Raw genomic sequence first — 17867 nt, 5'->3', positions numbered from 1 at the left:
ATGGCCAGGCTTGGCAAAAGAAGGATTAGAAATAAAATTGGTTGGGAAGACTAGTCGTTGGTCCACAAAGGCAGTAATCCTAGAGAAGTTTGATATGGCATTAAAGAGAGCTTGGAATTGGAATATTATGTTCAACCATATGTCCAGCATGACAGTGGAGATTTTAGGCTTGTATGATAGTCAGATTTAGTCTCAGGGACTATTTAGGTTATGTTGAGAATTTTTCCCTATTAATGACAATTCTTTGCTAAAAATCAATAAATGCCTCAGTTTTGTTTACTTATATAGTTCTTTTTCTAGACCTAATTTCTTGCAAAGTTGCTTGGGTTTGAGGTTTTTTATTTTTGGTTTTGTTTTTAATAAGATTTCTACCCAAAAGTTAAATCTAATTGACTTTTAGTAGTTATTTAAATAGTTTAGTAGTTAGTTGTACTAGTGTAGTGGAAATTACAATTCTGCTTTTTCAGTGGACATGCTGGTACTAAGGTATGGAAGATAAACTTCATATATTTGAAAGGAGTAAAAAGGTTCCAGAAAAACTCAACTGGAAAATCAGTTTTTATGCTAGGGACTGCACTATCTTAACTAGTCACCTAAAAACTCTCATTACAAAATGTAAGCCAGATTGTTTTAAACTTTGAATCTTTTGTGGTAATGGCAGGAACTTAGCATCATTTCACTTATACGTGTGAAGCATAATCATTTCACTGGGTAGCTCTACCTTTACAGTGAAAAATTTAGCCCTGAAGAAGCTGAGTATTTGTCAGGACGAAATAAAAAGTTGCAATACATAATACTACAGCAGTAGCAGAGTTTGTTGAGGCTTTTTTTTTCTTCTTCCCTAGGAGCCATTTTTATCATTGAGAGTTTGGATTATGAAAGTTCTCATGAGTACTACTTGACAGTGGAAGCCACAGATGGAGGCACACCTTCATTAAGTGATGTTGTAACAGTGAATATTAATGTCACGGATATCAATGACAATTCTCCAGTGTTTAGCCAAGACACTTACACTGCAGTAATCAGTGAAGATGCCATGCTTGAACAATCAGTTATTACAGTACGTATTGGTTTCTCACTTTGAAATACTGTCATGATGAACATGCTTTCAGTCTTGAAGGAATTAGTATTGATTTGAAGGTGAACATCAATGAATAGATGTTTGCTACTGAGTGAATTAAAAATTTGCTTTGGAAAAGTTTCAGAAGTAGGGACTTCAGATGCTGTGGGAAAGTAGATAATATTTTGTGATAAGTTTATGTTCTCCTCATGAGACCATGACTTAATTTTCAGAAGAAATTCAGGAAATCAAGTGATGTTGGTATATTCTATTGAGATGACATTTCTCCTGTGAACTGTGAAATTTGTTAGACCAAAAGAGCTCATCTTCAGGATGAGTTTATCTGAAAGGTGCTAGAGTCTATTTCACCTCTTTTAAATGAGACTGTAATGTCCCTTAGGTTATGGCAGATGATGCTGATGGGCCTTCCAACAACCGCATTCACTACACAATTATAGATGGCAACCAAGGAAATCCTTTTACAATTGACCCTACCAGGGGTGAAATAAAAGTGACTAAGCTTCTAGACAGAGAAAAGGTGAGTTTTTTGTGGTTTTAAGGCAGCTGGCATTAATTTACTTACACATAATTGATGACCACCGTTTTCTTACTCTAAGAGTAAGAAAACTTACTTACCATTTCATGTTCCAAAATTAATATTGCTGTAGTAAAGTGCAAGCATCTGTTTATATCAGTACTTTTGGGAGTAAGAGAAAGGATTAAATATATGAAAGAAAGCTTTCCTGGGGTTGTGCTAAAATAATTCCTCCATAAAACAAAATCTGAGTTTGTTACTTTTTTCCTCTTTAGTAAATGTTTTTAATTTTTTTTATTAATTTTTTAGATTTCAGGATATACCTTGACAGTTCAAGCTTCAGATAATGGAAGCCCACCTAAGCTTAACACAACTACAGTTAACATTGATGTTTCTGATGTAAATGATAATCCTCCAGTGTTCTCAAAAGGAAACTATAGTGTTATCATCCAGGTAAATGCAACTAGTGAAGTAGTAAAATCAATGTTATTGGACTGCAAATTTGTGACTTGAATTTTTCTGTGTTTTTAATTATTTAAGGTCACCATAAAGTCCATTTATGCATAGAACAATCTTAGAATTATACAGGGATGTTAAAATATATAATAATTTTGCTATTTCTTTTTAGTCTTAGTTACTGCTTAGAAAAAGTTCCTTTAGGTACCTGTCACTATGAAGCTAGTGTTCTGCACCATGGCACATAGGTTAAGCCCTAATTCCTGTTGGCCTCCTCTGGGGTAAGCAGCAGTTAGAACAAGAGTGGAATTTCATATGGCTGCATACCAATCCTTTGACTAATTTTACACCGTAGGATGGTAGCTGTAGGCCACATTCTCAAGTGTCTGGCATGTACTTGCCTGATTCAGAAAACTGCTAAAGCAAAGACAGCAGAATCAGCATCTGTACTTCTTGTCTTCCTAAATCCAATAGGAAGTAAATGGAAGTCAACAAAGGAATTGCATTAAGAGCTTTGTAGATTAGTAATGTAATGAGCTCAATCCCCTGTGTCCTTCTGCTGTTTCCTGGCCTGGTGCAGTAAATCTGTGAGGATCAGACAATGTTACCTGATGCACTGTGCCATCCTAACGTACCACTTGTGTTTGAGACAAGTGTGCATCCTTTGTAAAGGCAGCTTTCCAAAACAGGACAAAGTTAACATATACAATATGCACACAGGATGCAAATAAGATGTCCTGGATCTTGCTTTAAAAAAAAAAACCCAACCAAAAAAAAAAGGAAAAAAAAAAACAGACCAAAAACCCACAAAAAAAAAAGCCCAAACCCCAAAAAGCCCCACCAAATAAAAAGCAAACCCAAAACTTGTGTGCTGTTAAATGTATCTTCTTTTCCCCTGTAATAGTCTTTCTTAAAATAAATGTTAATTAATATCTCACTTAAACTTCAGACTGTGTGGCCAACACAATTTCCCTTACTCAGTTAAAAAGGAAGACCTCTTGTTTTATAGTTCATTCATATGGGCCTGCCCTAATTGAAGGTAGCAGAGAAAAAGCTGGAGGAGTTGCCCAAGAATGCTGGTGTGCATTTCCTCTTGCAATGGAGATGGATATATTTGGACACAGTAGAAAATGTGCTTAGCTTTTAGGAAAGTCAAATTACTTTGGATGTCCAACTGTAAATATTTGTATTTTAAAGCAATGGTCTTTGTTTTGCTGAAAGGGAAAAAGCTTCAGCTTTTTGCAGTATCTGATAGCTAAATTGATTTACTCTCTCAGATCGTAGTATTGTTATCAAGAGTTTTTACATCTGTGAAAGGGATAGCATTTGTTATTGTTGTACTTCAAAATAATGTTTCTACTTTTCTTACTTTTCAAATAAGTATGTATATAGAGAAATCTGGCTGGTACAGTAGAGTAAAAGTATTCTGGGAGAGATGTTAAAAGTGTCAGATAAGGTTATGTGTGGGTGTAACACACATGATAAGCCAACATATGTGAAGTGTCTGTGAAACCTCAGACATCCACATGATACAAACTTGAAGGGATTTTATGATGCAAATTTTAAAACCTGGATTTCATATTTTAACTGGATGGTGCCTGTAGTAGCCACCACTGTAGGGAGAACTCTTAATTAGGGGCACAAGGGGTCAGATGGAGGAGTGTATTTTTCTAGTCCTCCCAACAAAGGCATTAGATTATTCTTAACAGGTGTTTTCTCTAAATTTCAAATCTTTGATGACTTGGTAATTAGGCTACAGTAATACTAATTCAGACCAGAAGTGAAAAATGTGAAGTGTCAAGGCTGAGCTACCTTCAAAAATACAATACAAAGTCTAAAAAACTGCCTTTCTCCTTTTACTGTTTTTGAGTCTTAATCTTAGAGGGTAATAGTTTCCCTGAAGCAATATTGTCATTCTGATTTCTCTTGTACTGATTAACTGGTTTGCCAGTGATTTTTTGGGGTTTCTGTTGCAAGGAAGAAATCAGCATCAGACCGTATCCTCAATTATAACAAAAGCAATGCGTTTTATATATCCATAGGAAAATAAGCCTATTGGATTCAGTGTGCTGCAGCTAGTGGTGACAGACAGGGATTCTTCTCACAACGGCCCTCCTTTTCTCTTCACCATCCTGACTGGAAACGAAGAGAGAACTTTTCAGATTACCCAGCAGGGAGTTCTGACCACCAGTGCTGCACTGAATCGCAAAGTGAGAGATCACTACTTGCTTCATGTTAAGGTAGGATGTTTCTGTCATGTTCCTCTTACTGTTTTGCATTGTTAAGTATTTGGTTAACTTTTCCCACTCGTGTTCTCTCCACCACTTGTCTTTCTGTTAGAAGAATCTGACATGCCAAGTAGTCATTTGAGGCATGTCCCATGAGGTGATGTCCTCATAGACAAAATCTGTTGGTTTAAAAATGCTAATCTACACAGCTGCAATGGGAAGTTCAGTTAAACTCACAGGTAGAAGTAAGGTGTAAGTGAAATGTTAACTGGGTGAGTGGTCTTAATAAGCCCTTTGCCTTCTTGTTGGAATGTTGAAAAACCAGCAGGGGACAGGTCCCTTGAGCCACTCACTATTGACTGTAGAATTCCTCTTGCTGCTGTTGTTTTGACCCTTGAAGCTGTGTGCTGGACTAAACTCACATGCTGAAAGCAGGGATATTGCACAACATAGCAGTAATGGAAAATTTTCTTGTAGTGCCACATTCTTTTTTCAATGGCAATTGAAAACATCTTTTTATAAGTTCGGACCTTTTTTCAAAGTATTTTCAGTAGACCTTATTTCATAGCATTGAAACTTGCAGTGCAGTAGTTTGAGGTCTCAGGATCCTGCAGTGGAAGCCACAGCATAAAACTTAAAAAATGACCCTGAAGTGCTATAATATATGCTACATTTGCCATTGTTGTGCAGAAAGATCAGACCATGTCCAAGGTTACATTAAGCTAGCTAAGTTCTCTCAAATATTTTTTTGTAAACTAGTGTGAGAAAAGTTCAAACCAATTGTTTTAATTTTATCTAGTCTTTTTTAATTCAGTTATAAATTAAGCAGCTGGGAACAGAGGACTTAAAATTAGTAGGCTAAAAGTAGATGCCCTTAATTCTTAAACTTCATTTCCAGATTCAGTTTTAAGAAAAATTCTTACCTTCATTTTCACATGAGGAATTTCTTTTAATCTCAAAATTATTCTTACACATACCATTGCAGATAATTTGAGTAAACATGCAGTTGCAGTATTTTCAAGTAATACTGTTTCTAACAGTGTATGCTGAATTCTGTCCACATTGGGATAATTGTGACATATTTACACAAAGTCTATTTTCTTTGGGGAAAGAAGAAAAAATTCACACAGATATTGTAATTTGCTGTTTGAGTCACTGAAATGTTAGTAACCAGGAGCCATCAATATAAGGACAGATATAGTTTCATTTAAGTGTAGTTTAGTTTAGGGTTTAAGAATTGGGATGAAAATGGGGGCAGGTATATCATTCCTCTGTTAGCCATTTTTCCTCAATACTGATATGCCAGTTTCCCCAAAGTCACCTTTTTGTTTATGGATGTTTTTCCTGTATGTGGGAATCAGTGTAGTGCAAGATCCATATGTTTTACTTTAAATCTTCTCTAAATAGTAACTAATTTCTATTTATTTTGCTTTTTTAATGTGTTCCTATAAATGCATGTACAGGCAGTTACATGTGTTCTGTGTAGACTGTTACACTGACTTTGTCACATTTCATGATTTAGCTGCACCTTTGGCCCTTCCTGATGTGCCTAGCTTTTCTTAAGTGTGAGATGCCTGTCTGACATCTTCCTCTGGGTGGAATCTTACAATTCTTTCATTTCTAAGCCACTTTCGGGTCTCTAGTCTGCTTGTAAACAGCCTGTCAGTACTTCAGCTATCTTGTCTTCAGCACAGCAGCTGAAAAGTGGCTTTTTATTAGGGAATGAACTTGGGCTATTTTAATGGCATCCAGTAGCTAAACAAGTGTCTTAAAACAAATGTATTCATTTAGAACAAGACTTCTCAGAAACTGTAAGTCATTAAAGCAGACTTCAGTAATGTGCTTCTTTTTGTGTAGTTTTTTGGACCTGTCTGACCTGTTGATTTCCAAGTTTCTCGACAGGATTCTTGAAATATATCACTGTGTTTTAGTTGCCATTTGTCATTTTACGGTTTGCTAGCTTTTTTCAATAGACAGTACTGCTGCTATTTGCTATTATCTTACAACCCATGGGTATGAAGGCATCCAAGACTAAAACTAGCATTTCCCTATTACAAGACTCCAGTTTCAATGATACACACAAAATTATAGGCATGGCTGTTGAAGAAAAATATTCTTCCTCTGTTCCTTTAAAATAATATTTTTTTAAAGTCTGTAGGAAGGTGTTTTCTCAACTTTGCATTATGTTTAATTTCTGCATTTTGATCTTGCAAATCACAAGTTAACGGCTGTGTGTGATTTCTTGATACCCATTTTCAGTTTTTAGCTGACCTTTACTGGTGTGCTTTTCAGTATTGACAGCTTTCACCTTAGTTGCTTTTTGAATGGATTGCTGAGGTAGTGATGTTTTTAATTTACAGGCATACTTTCATTTAAAAAAACTCATGACCAAAAAAACCCCACTAAAACTACACAAACTTTCTCCATACGTACTCTACGCACCCACTACTTCCAAAAGACTTTTACTTTTGTCATTTTAATAAAAAAAGGATTTTTTTTTCCCCCAGTGGTCACCTTATATGGCCATGCCAGTCGTATTTGCTTGTGCTCTCTCCAGAGGAAATAGATTATCCATTAACAAATGTCTCACAGCATTAGTGTGCAAAATCTTCAGCTGTGAGTCATGCAGTCCTTTGTGCCACACTCTGAAGTCTTCAGTTTAAAACCACAGCACATTTTTAAATATCTGCACTATTGAAAAACCATTTCTCCTGGGGCTCTTCTTTCCTACTTGCTGTCCATTTGTTATAATTTTGCTTGTCTGTTTGTTTTGACCATCTTTTTTCCTTTGGGCATTTCTTCTGTAGCTAAACTGCCTGCCTTGTCTTGTTTCCAGGCAGAGATCTAGGCAAAACAAAACTTTGCCAACTTGAGCTAAAGCTCTTGTTATTTATTTGGGTAACTGGAGGACAAGTTTCTAGCCATGCCTGTCCTTTGGAATTAAAAGAAACAGATGAAGACATGTAGTTCTATGAGACATGCATTACCTTTTAAAAATGTCATGTTTATGTGCCTATCCACAGATAATCTTGTGCTTGGAGTTATTCCTCTTTTGCTTAAATTTGTATAAAAAAATGAAAAGCAGCCTCTCCACATAGATCTTCAAAGTTTACTCTGTAAAATTATTGCAACATCTTCTAAACAATGCAGAGTATCTTCTACTTTCTGAGCCTCGTAATCCCATATGTACCTTCACATGTCTCCAATTCTTCTTTAACTATTTCTTCAGTGTCACTTTCAGTAACTGAGAGAGAGTTCTGGAAAAAGTAGATGGGAAATAAGAGGTGAGAAATAGAAAGAAAAAAGTGAAGCCAAGGGAATGCTCTTAACTCACTTTTCCACTTTTTTTTTTTACTGTCCTCGTACAACAACAGTGTATGTCTTTGTCCGAAAGAGGTGGAGAATAGGGTGTTCCAAAAGGCTTAAAAATTGAAATTAGGCTGATACAGTTAAAGATAGTTGATTAACTGTCTGAAGGAAATAGCACTACAGGTACCCACCTCTTGTTTTCCTCTTTGTGACCAAAAATCATTAAAGGCAATATAATTAACTTTCTGCATGCATTTTTTTCATTTTGAAGTTCTATTTGGCACAGTACATTTACTTTGTCTTCCAGATTACCTCCTAATTGTAGTGAAGCATGTTGTACATTTCTAGTGCATGACTCATTTCAAGTTTGTAATGTGTTTCCATGCTTGATATTAAAAAGCTTCAAGCACCATCTGCTGTCTGAAATCAGCTACTGTGCATTTCCTCTGTATTTGCTACTAGTGTTAGTATCTTCCTGGTATTTTCAGATAATAAGAGCACTTTATTAGGCTTTTAATCTTGGGAGAAGTGAAAACATGCTTGTGTGTGCCTGCTTATATAAGCATTTTAAATTTTCAGTGTTAATTTTTATGTTAGGAATTGTGTTGTGGAATTTATGTAAAGCATTTTCCTATAGGACTTTTTGGTGGGTTTTTTTTGGGTACAAAAATATAGCTCAACTGTATACAGGATAAATATGTACAGTAGAATTTGAGATAAAGCAAAAATGTAATTCTGTCCTCATCTTTCCTTTAGGTGGCAGATAATGGAAAACCGCCATTGTCATCTTTGACTTACATTGATATTAGAGTTATTGAGGAAAGCATTTATTCTCCAGCAATACTGCCTCTGGAAATCTTTATCACAGCCTTTGGGGAAGAATATTCAGGTGGTGTCATTGGAAAAATTCACGCAACCGATCAAGATGTTTATGATACCTTGACATACAGTCTGGACCCCAAAATGGAATCCTTGTTCTCTGTTTCCAGTACTGGTGGCAAACTAATAGCACACAAAAGGTTAGATGTAGGACAGTACCTCCTAAATGTCACTGTTACAGATGGAAAATTTACAACTGCAGCTGATATTACTGTACACATCAGACAAATCACACAAGATGTATTAAATCACAGTATCGCAATACGCTTTGCAAACCTGTCCCCTGAAGAATTCATTGGTGATTACTGGCGCAATTTCCAGAGAGCGCTGAGAAACATCTTGGGCGTGAGGAGAAATGACATCCAGATTGTTAGTTTGCAGCCTTCTGATCCTCCTTCTAATCTGGATGTCCTCCTGAATATCGAAAAGTCTGGTAGCTCTCACCACCCGATGAGAATTTTGCTCCACAAGATAAACTCTTCTGTGCCTGACCTAGAGGAGATTTTAGGTGTCCGGATAATTGATGTGTTTCATAAGCTCTGTGCAGGCCTAGATTGTCCTTTGAAATTTTGTGAAGAAAAAGTAACAGTGGATGAGAACGTCATGTCAACTCACAGCACAGCCAGGTTGAGCTTCGTCACTCCTCGTCATCATAGAACAGCAGTTTGTCTTTGTAAAGGTAAGAAACACAGTAAGGGAAATCGTATCTCAGAAAAAATTGTTCTGGTTTTAAAAAGCAGTAATCCACAGATGGAAGTTTATATTACAGGACAAGATCAGGAATGTTCTGTAACTCTCTCCATAGTATTTGCCTAATTTTATTAATAGTAAAGAGTAATTCTTTCTTATCTCATTACTTCATTTCAAGAGTGTACATTATACAAGTTTATGGGAGTGGACATTTATTTTTTTTATAGCTACTACACCTTCATTTTCCATTTTATGAAAGAAGGTTTTTTTTGTTGTTGTTGCCTATCCTATTTTGATGGCCATTTTCAGTCTTGTGTGCACAAAAGTAAGTTCCTGCAAAGTACCTGAATACTTCCTTGTTTCTGCTTAGAGGAGTAACCCACACAGTTTCCAAACTTGTTTGAGAATGAGAGGGTAATGTGGGAAATCAATGTTTATTAAAATACATGTAAGTATAAAGATTTCTGACAGAAGATTAATTTATCTTTATCTCTGAGGAAAAAACTTTTTAAAATCAGGACTTTGCTTTTTAAAATCAGGACTTAACCTTGCTGAGTGGACTTGCACTTATGAAGTAAATATTTAAAGCCTGTTCCTTTTCTGTCTCAAATACAGACATGCTTTTCTCTGCTCTCCCCAACCTCCTCTGTCCATGTTTAATATCTACATGTTGGGTTTTGTGGTGAATGATTCTAATGCTAAGCCTTAAACCAACAACACCAGTTTCCCAATTTTACCAATTGAATTGAGTAATCAAGATAAGAATAAGCATCAGCCAGTCTATTCTATTTGTCTAGTCTGTGCCAGTCATGCCCCATAACTGTTACTCACTTCCTTGTCTGATAGTCAGGAATATCATTTGGGGCACTTTCAGCTACTATACTTAAGAGTCCCTTCTAACAAAATACCAACAGAAAAGAAATAATCACCACCAACAGAAAAGAAATAATGGGTTTGGTTTTACAGAAGGGAAATGCCCCCTGGTGAACAGTGTGTGCGAAGGAAACCCGTGTCCTGAAGGTACTGAATGTTTAGGAGATCCGAAGGAAGGAAAATACACCTGTGTTTGCCAAGACAGCAAAGCTGGACAGTGTCCTGGTAAGGAATTAACTTTAAAAAACTCTGTGTAAAACCATATTACTTTCCAAATATAAATTTGATTCCAGTCCTGTGCTAATACTTTTCATGCTTTTCTGTATTCCAAAGCATCAGCTGGCTCTGCTGTGACATTTACTGGGAGCAGCTATGTGAAATATCGTCTCATGGAAAATGAGAACAAAGAGGAAATGAAGCTGACAATGAGACTTAGAACTTACTCTGCTCATGCAGTTGTTATGTATGCTCGAGGAACAGACTACAGTATCTTAGAGGTATATTAAAATCTCCTAGTGCATAACTCCTCCTTTCTTCCTACCATCTTCTTACTATTTTTGTGTCAGATTAACAGATTGAGTCATAACATCTTTGTAGAGTGGTTATAATTGAAAATTGCTTTAAAGGTAGGGTGTGTTACACATCCAGGTGACAAACTTGAACAGAAAGTTTTACATGTGTAAACAAACAAAGCTTCCTGAATAATATATTTTAAACAACTTTAAATTTATTTGCTTATAATACTGAAGCCCATACAGGAAAAGTTACTTAAAGCACAAGATGAAAGGTATTGAAGTATTGTAATATTTTGATTATGATTTGTGACTCCTTTACTAGAGGAACAAAATGTACAAAGTGTACATTTCAATTAAAAGAACCATATAGAATAAATCACAGTTGCTGTGCTTGGAAACAATGTTATTAAACTGCTTTTTATGAACACCACCATCATCCTGTTTCTCCAGCAAACATAATCTTTTATAGGCATCAATATTTTATACTCTTTAAGTGTGTAGACCATTTATTGATATTGTGCCTTTTCTCTGTAGATCCACCATGGAAGGCTGCAATATAAATTTGATTGTGGCAGTGGACCCGGGATTGTCTCTGTTCAGAGCACTCAGATAAACGATGGCCAGTGGCATTCTGTGTCTCTTGAAGTGGATGGAAACTATGCACGACTTGTTCTGGACAGGGTGCATACTGCATCTGGTACTGCTCCTGGTACACTTAGAACACTAAACCTAGACAATCACGTGTTTTTTGGTGGTCATATCCGTCAGCAAGGTACAAGACATGGTAGAAGTCCTCAGGTTAGCAATGGTTTTAGAGGCTGCATGGATTCCATTGTACTAAATGGACAAGAGCTGCCCCTGAACAGCAAGCCACGAAACTATGCACACATGGAAGAATCCGTAGATGTCACGCCTGGGTGCTTACTGACTGCCACAGATGGCTGTTCAAGCAGCCCCTGCCAGAATGGAGGCGTCTGCAACGCACTGTCAAATGGAGGTAAGCTACTCTGTATTCTTCTGCTTTTAGCTATCAAAACTGCTTTTCAACTTCTCTGCTTTGAAGGACAAAACAACTTCTTGCATAATTTTTGGTTTCCCAGAGTTGTAGAAGATCAGTTGTTGAACAGGTGGGAAGGCTGCATGTGCCTTCTCGATTCAGCTCCTTGGGGTATGAGGTAGACAAAGTCCATCTGGAAAAGTGGGGATTTAAGCTTCAGTGCTGATGTCTGAGGTCCATCCTCTTAATAGCCTACTTTGGAGTCTTTCTTTAAAAATTCTGAAATCATTGGGACAACTTGTGTTTTGTGAGAAAAATGTTACTGTTAGACTTTGCCTCATCTTTCGATAAAAATACTTCTATTTTTTCCCATCCTTTCTCTCACATAACAGGTTGGTGGGTAGGGAGGAATTTATCTTAAATCTGTAGGTGGGCAGGGAGGATTTTATCTCAAATCCGGTAAAGCCGTGTGCAACTTTCAACAAGACTGTATTTGATTTCAGGTTACTACTGCAAGTGTGCACCTTTGTTTATGGGAACTCACTGCGATGTAAGTGTCAACCCTTGTGCTTCCAACCCCTGCCTTTATGGTGGGACTTGCATCCCAGTCAGTGATGATTTTATCTGCCAGTGCCGAGGACAATACACAGGCCAAAGGTATGTTTGTATGGTTCATTGTATCAATGAACCCCTTGGAAAACAGGATATAAATGTAACACTTTTTCTGTTTCTTTTTTTATGTGTTTCCAACTTTAAGCTCAGATTTGAGACATACTGGAGCTGGCTGAAGTTAACAGCAGCCCCTGTGTTACAGCTGTGAATCCCACATTATAAATTCGCTTGCAGTAAGGTAAATGTTCAGCTGGTTTTGTTTGTTTTGCCTTTGCAGATGCCAGCTGGGTCCATATTGCAAAGACAACCCTTGCAAAAACAGTGGCAAGTGTATTGACAGCTTGGATGGACCTGTTTGTGAGTGTGAAGCAGGCTTTCGTGGAGAAAGGTAGGTAGCATTCCACATATATTGAATTTTATTAGTGTTATTTAACAGATTAACAGTTCACGCTGATTGAAATCTGGGATTTTGATAAAACAGCAAAATGCATGTTAGTATGCAGTAACTTATAATAAATATATCTAAAATTGTTGAGAGCAAGATTACAACAAAGACTACTGATGTAAGCTAAACATCACTGCTGTGCTCTGTTTCTGATAGGTGCCTGACTGATGTGGATGAATGCGTAGAAAACCCATGTCTCAATGGTGCCCTTTGTGAGAATACTTATGGCTCATATCACTGCAACTGTAGTCATGGATTTGGAGGCAAACACTGCACAGACATTGTTCTCAATAAATATGTTTCAACATCTTGGAACATTGGCTTAGCTGAAGTGATTGGCATTATTGTTTTCGTGGCAGGAATCTTCTTGTTAGTTGTGATTTTTGTTGTTTGCCGCAAAGTGGTTGGTAGAAAGAAGAAGCACCAGCCAGAACCTGAAGACAAGCAACTGGGAGCTACGACAGCCTTCTTGCAAAGACCATGTTTTGATGCAAAATTGAATAAGAACATCTATTCTGACATCCCACCACAGGTTCCTGTCCGTCCCATTTCATACACTCCAAGCATTCCAAGTGACTCCAGGAACAATCTTGACAGGAATTCTTTTGAAGGGTCTGCTATCCCTGAGCACCCCGAGTTTAGTACTTTTAACCCAGATTCTGTACATGGTCACCGGAAAGCTGTAGCTGTTTGCAGTGTTGCACCAAATTTGCCACCTCCACCACCCTCCAACTCACCATCAGACAGTGATTCAATACAGAAACCCACCTGGGATTTTGACTATGACAGTAAGAGACATTCTTATTTTTTTACTTTCCTGTTAAATGTGTATGCTGGTACAATTGCAATTTTGATATTGTCTCTGTCTATACTTTGGTAAAGTCTCTGTCTATACCTCTTAGAGTACAAAGGGCATTATGACTTTACTGGGTTTTGTCTCTGATCAGCCTTCATGCTCCACTAAGTTTTGTAAAAATGTGCAGATCTCAGCTTTAAATTGTATGGATTCTTTAATCTGGAATCTATTCATTGTCTCACTTGAAACTTTTTCTTTCAGCTAAAGTAGTAGATCTTGACCCCTGCCTTTCTAAGAAGCCTCTGGATGAAAAGAACTCCCATCCTTACAGTGCAAGAGAAAGCATGTCTGAGGTCCAGTCTCTCAGCTCCTTTCAGTCTGAATCATGTGATGACAATGGTACGTAAAATGCAAACATTCTGTACTGCTGCTGATGTTCATTTGTTCTGTCTTTGCATCTATATCTCTTAGTAACAATAGGATTTACATATATTGAATATATATTAAATAGTAGCTTATTTAATATATATTTGTATTTACTTATGTTAATACCCAAATCTGTTAATTTTTAAAAAATATTTTACCTATCTCCATGCCAGCTGTTAATTACTTTACCTTAAAGTTATATATAATCATTCTGCTGTTAGAATATTACAGTGAAAATGCAGCTCAAGTTGCTCAGAGCCTTGTGTTTAAAACTTATTAGAATTGGGTAAACTCCTCTAGGTTACCCTTAGTTATCACCTTACACAAGAATACAGTGAATTTAAAAAATGGCCTCTGCACAATTAGAACTTTCACTTTGCTGTTCAGCTCTCAGTAAAAAGCTTTCTGATGTTACAGTTTCATTTGTTTCCTTCTCTTTTTCTTGCTGCGACCTCAGCTCCCATATGGATCAGATCAGTTCTGAGTGAGAGCAGAGTTTAAGGGACTGCTTGTAAGTTTGATTACTTTAGTAATGAAGGAAACTGCACAAAAAGGAATTTTGTTATAATAGAACAGTATATTTGGCTTTCACCATGATTGAAATGAATTCATAAAAACATTTCATACATTGAAAAAAGCCAATATAAAAAAATAAATATTTTGATCACACCTCAAGTCCATCAAAATATAATCAGCATACATAACTTGTGGGTTTGATTATTATTAATTGGATGTCTTTTCCATTGTGATGACAGATGCTTTTATAGTTGATATGTGTTCAGAAACATGGCGTACTGATTGGACAAAGCCACAGTTGTCGCATAACTTAATTTGCTAACTTAAGGTGTGCTTTGCCTCTTTATTCCACTTTCTGCTTTTGTCTCTGCCTGGTAAAAAAGAACTTGAAATTCCTTTAGCTTAGGAATAAAGAACATTCTGCTTCTTAATGAAGTAGAGTGATTTGTTATTAACAGCATGAAAAAAACCTATCTGGTTTAATGATTGGTGAAAGTAAAATGGTATGCTTGCAGTCCTCCTCATTTTATCAGTAGATAAATGATGCCAACTTCCAACTTCTTTTCCTGTGGTTTTAAGTGTTGTGTTGTACATGTTGTTCTCCCCTCCTCACCGTTTCATATGTCTAGTGTATTCTTTTTTCCATTTCCTGTCATGTATTGATTACTCATTAATACATCATTTTAAGAGAAGTATCTGTAGCATCATAGATACTGTTCCTTCCTTCCATTTTGGTAGATTCAGAAGTTAATGGCTTGATATTTAATCACTGAGCTGTGCAAACAAGTTGCATGTGCTTACTTCATTTTTACCCTATAAGAATAAATCCTTCTCCATTCCAAAACTATCTTGAGGGAAATGGAAGACATGAAAAATGCATTCATTTAAGTTTGTTTTTTTTTTTTTAAATAAGTATGTAACAGCCTGAATTTGGTATTCCTACTGTGGTATCTCTACTTCATACAAAACTTAAGTAGATCAGTAACAGAAATTTTCAGTAGGTATTTTTCATATTCTGTCCTTTTAGTTAATTTCTGGGAAAATCTCTTTCCCATATCTTTCATTGGTAGGGAGGCAACATTGTTTACATCTTTAAAGGAGAAGTCTAATGCAGTAATCCTTAATTCACTCAACACAAGCCTTGAGCAAAAGTCTAGTTTGTTGCTATCTAGATAAAGTATGATGCAAATGAGTATATTTAGGCAACATTTCAGAAATTGTAACACAAGCAGCCCTGTGCTCATGCAAAATGTACTTCATGAGTAGTTACAAGTACTCAGTTACAAGTATGTTTAGCAAGAATAAAATTGAGCTTTAGATATGTGCTTTATGTATTACATTCAACTACTCTCTAGATTGAGAGTAAATGTGTATGTACCCTAATAATGTTACTCTATAAAACAGTAACAAACTGCAATTTCACAGTGTTGATGGGGGTTTTTTATGTGTATCTGTCTGCTGTTTAAAGTGATACTAACTATAGGTTTGTTTTAATTTGCTCCTTTTATACCTTTTACAAGCTTCCGTAGTGACTGTAATACACCTTGTCAATGCTGTTGTTGACTCGGTGGAAAAAGAAGGTATATACATGTTTTCATATTTATTTACTGCTTTGGCAGCATAATGCACGTTTGTCTTCTTACATTGTCTTCTAGTAATGTAGTCCGAGCCAGATGCAAGTTATAAAATATTATTTATTTAGACTTTCTGATAAGTTATAGCAAAAATTATATAAATATTGTAGATCTGTTAATATTTTCTTGAATATGCTGTAGATGTCTTGTGAAGAGGTTTCAAAGTGTGTTTTCTTGGGAAAAAAGGGATTGGCATAAAAAGATCGTGGTGCTTACTCTCTTCTGAAAATATTCATACTAAAGCTGCCAGCAGAATCATCAAAGGCAAATACATGTAGATGAAACAGCAGCAGCTTCTGCTTCCTTTTCTTCTCCCTCCCACACCTGTTGATACCTTCTCCAGCTGAGCAGAATCAAAATGGTCTGGTATCAGTACTCACTTCCTTCAGATCAGGTCTTCAGATCAATCTGTCTCTTAAGCAGAAAAAAATTATTTTTGTCTGCAGCTGAGATATATAGCCACATACATCCTCCTCAGTTTAAGTAGCTTGTTACTATGCAGCCTTACAACAGTACCTAAAATGTGTGCTTGGGTATATATACACACATATGTGTGTGTGTGTGTGTAGTATGTATTTGGAAGTTAGAAGGAGACAAGGTCAGCATTTTCAACGGTATTTTATTTTATTTCTGCCAACATTTAAGAACTAACCACTCTGGGAAACACAAACTCTTTACAAAATAATAGGAGTAATAAATGTGCCAGTGAGTCTATACAAATGCTAACTGTTGTTTTAATTTACTAAATTGACTACTTTAAGTTCCAGTAAAATGCAAATGATCCACTCCATGACCATGAGTTTGCAGAGGTTTCTTCTGAAATAACATCCAGCCTATGCTTCCTATTTCTAGATACAGACTGATATACAGGAAACATAATGGTTTTTACTAAGTCCTACTTAAAATTAAGCCATTGTAAGAACATAAAATCTATTAGAGTAGCTAAAGTTTCAGTTTAGTTTGTTATCTGAAGTACACCCTTTTTAATTTACACAGACACACAAAAAGTAGACAAATGCAAAGACTTGCAATTACTTGAGAGTATTTCATTAATGAGGGTGCCATTTCATTAATGTGTAACTATAGACAATAGTCCTCAGTGCAGAAAAATTGCAATGCATAGTACTTGGGAATGGGAGAATTACAAGACTAAAAGAGGTCACATCTACCAGGGGAAATATTTAATAACTGACTCAGATTTTCTCTAAGATTTAAATTGGTAGAATCTAAAAATTATAGATGTAGTTCTCAAGTCAAAGATAAAAATATTGCTTGGTGTTTTAGTATCACCATAAGATAAATACAAACGTTGTATACATTGCAGTTGTAGAGAGATTAAATATGTCCTACTCCTACAGCTGCTTCTTAACATGTAAGAGTTTCTGCTCTTAATAAGCATTTCTTCTTTCAAAGTATCTTAGGTAAGGAGTTCTGCTTTTGAGCACCCTCAGGGAGGGTGTCAGTTCAAGCAGCAGAGATCCTTACTCAAGCCTGCAGCAAGGTCATGTTCTGGGACAGATGGTCCTTACCTTTAGTCTCCCCAAGTGTTTCTGTTCACCAGGCATCCTGGAAGCATGAACTGTAGCTAATCTCATCATAGGACAGTTTTAGACCTGTATTCTCTGCACTGCTCCTCAGGTTGTAGCTTCATGCAAATCAGCAATGCTGAGTACAAGAGAAAATATACCTCCAATCTAGCAGATTGTCACATAAAGATGGGCACGTCTGGTTCTGGTTTGTGTTTTTGCCATTTATGTTAAGAGGTCTTTGCCTCAGAAGAAGAGGAAAACCAAGTTCTCCCCATTGCTTGGTGAAAGTGCTCTAAATCATAATGCCTATTGGCTTTAGTTTTGCACCCAGTTTCCCAGGAAAAATAAAGAATGTTGTCTTCTAAAC

At 36.4% G+C, this 17867-nt stretch overlaps 1 protein-coding gene across 1 annotated transcript in view; it reads left to right on the top strand.

Moving 5' to 3' along the window:
* The window catches only part of FAT1 (FAT atypical cadherin 1), a 102882-nt gene that overhangs the window by 81816 nt on the left and 3199 nt on the right, over positions 1-17867 (top strand). The window contains exons 15-27 of the mRNA XM_041479945.1: positions 846-1060; positions 1461-1598; positions 1905-2048; positions 4094-4291; positions 8345-9146; positions 10124-10255; positions 10364-10527; positions 11080-11542; positions 12046-12199; positions 12432-12542; positions 12756-13387; positions 13657-13794; positions 15858-15917. Of these exons, the coding sequence (XP_041335879.1) occupies positions 846-1060; positions 1461-1598; positions 1905-2048; positions 4094-4291; positions 8345-9146; positions 10124-10255; positions 10364-10527; positions 11080-11542; positions 12046-12199; positions 12432-12542; positions 12756-13387; positions 13657-13794; positions 15858-15917 (3351 nt within the window). The remainder of the gene's footprint in view (positions 1-845; positions 1061-1460; positions 1599-1904; positions 2049-4093; positions 4292-8344; positions 9147-10123; positions 10256-10363; positions 10528-11079; positions 11543-12045; positions 12200-12431; positions 12543-12755; positions 13388-13656; positions 13795-15857; positions 15918-17867) is intronic.

This window comes from Pyrgilauda ruficollis, unplaced genomic scaffold (genome assembly GCF_017590135.1).
Source record: "Pyrgilauda ruficollis isolate IOZ18807 unplaced genomic scaffold, ASM1759013v1 scaffold5, whole genome shotgun sequence".
Classification (NCBI taxonomy): Eukaryota; Metazoa; Chordata; class Aves; order Passeriformes; family Passeridae; genus Pyrgilauda; species Pyrgilauda ruficollis.
Note: the sequence above shows the minus strand (reverse complement) of the source record. Positions and strands in the feature narration are given on the sequence as shown.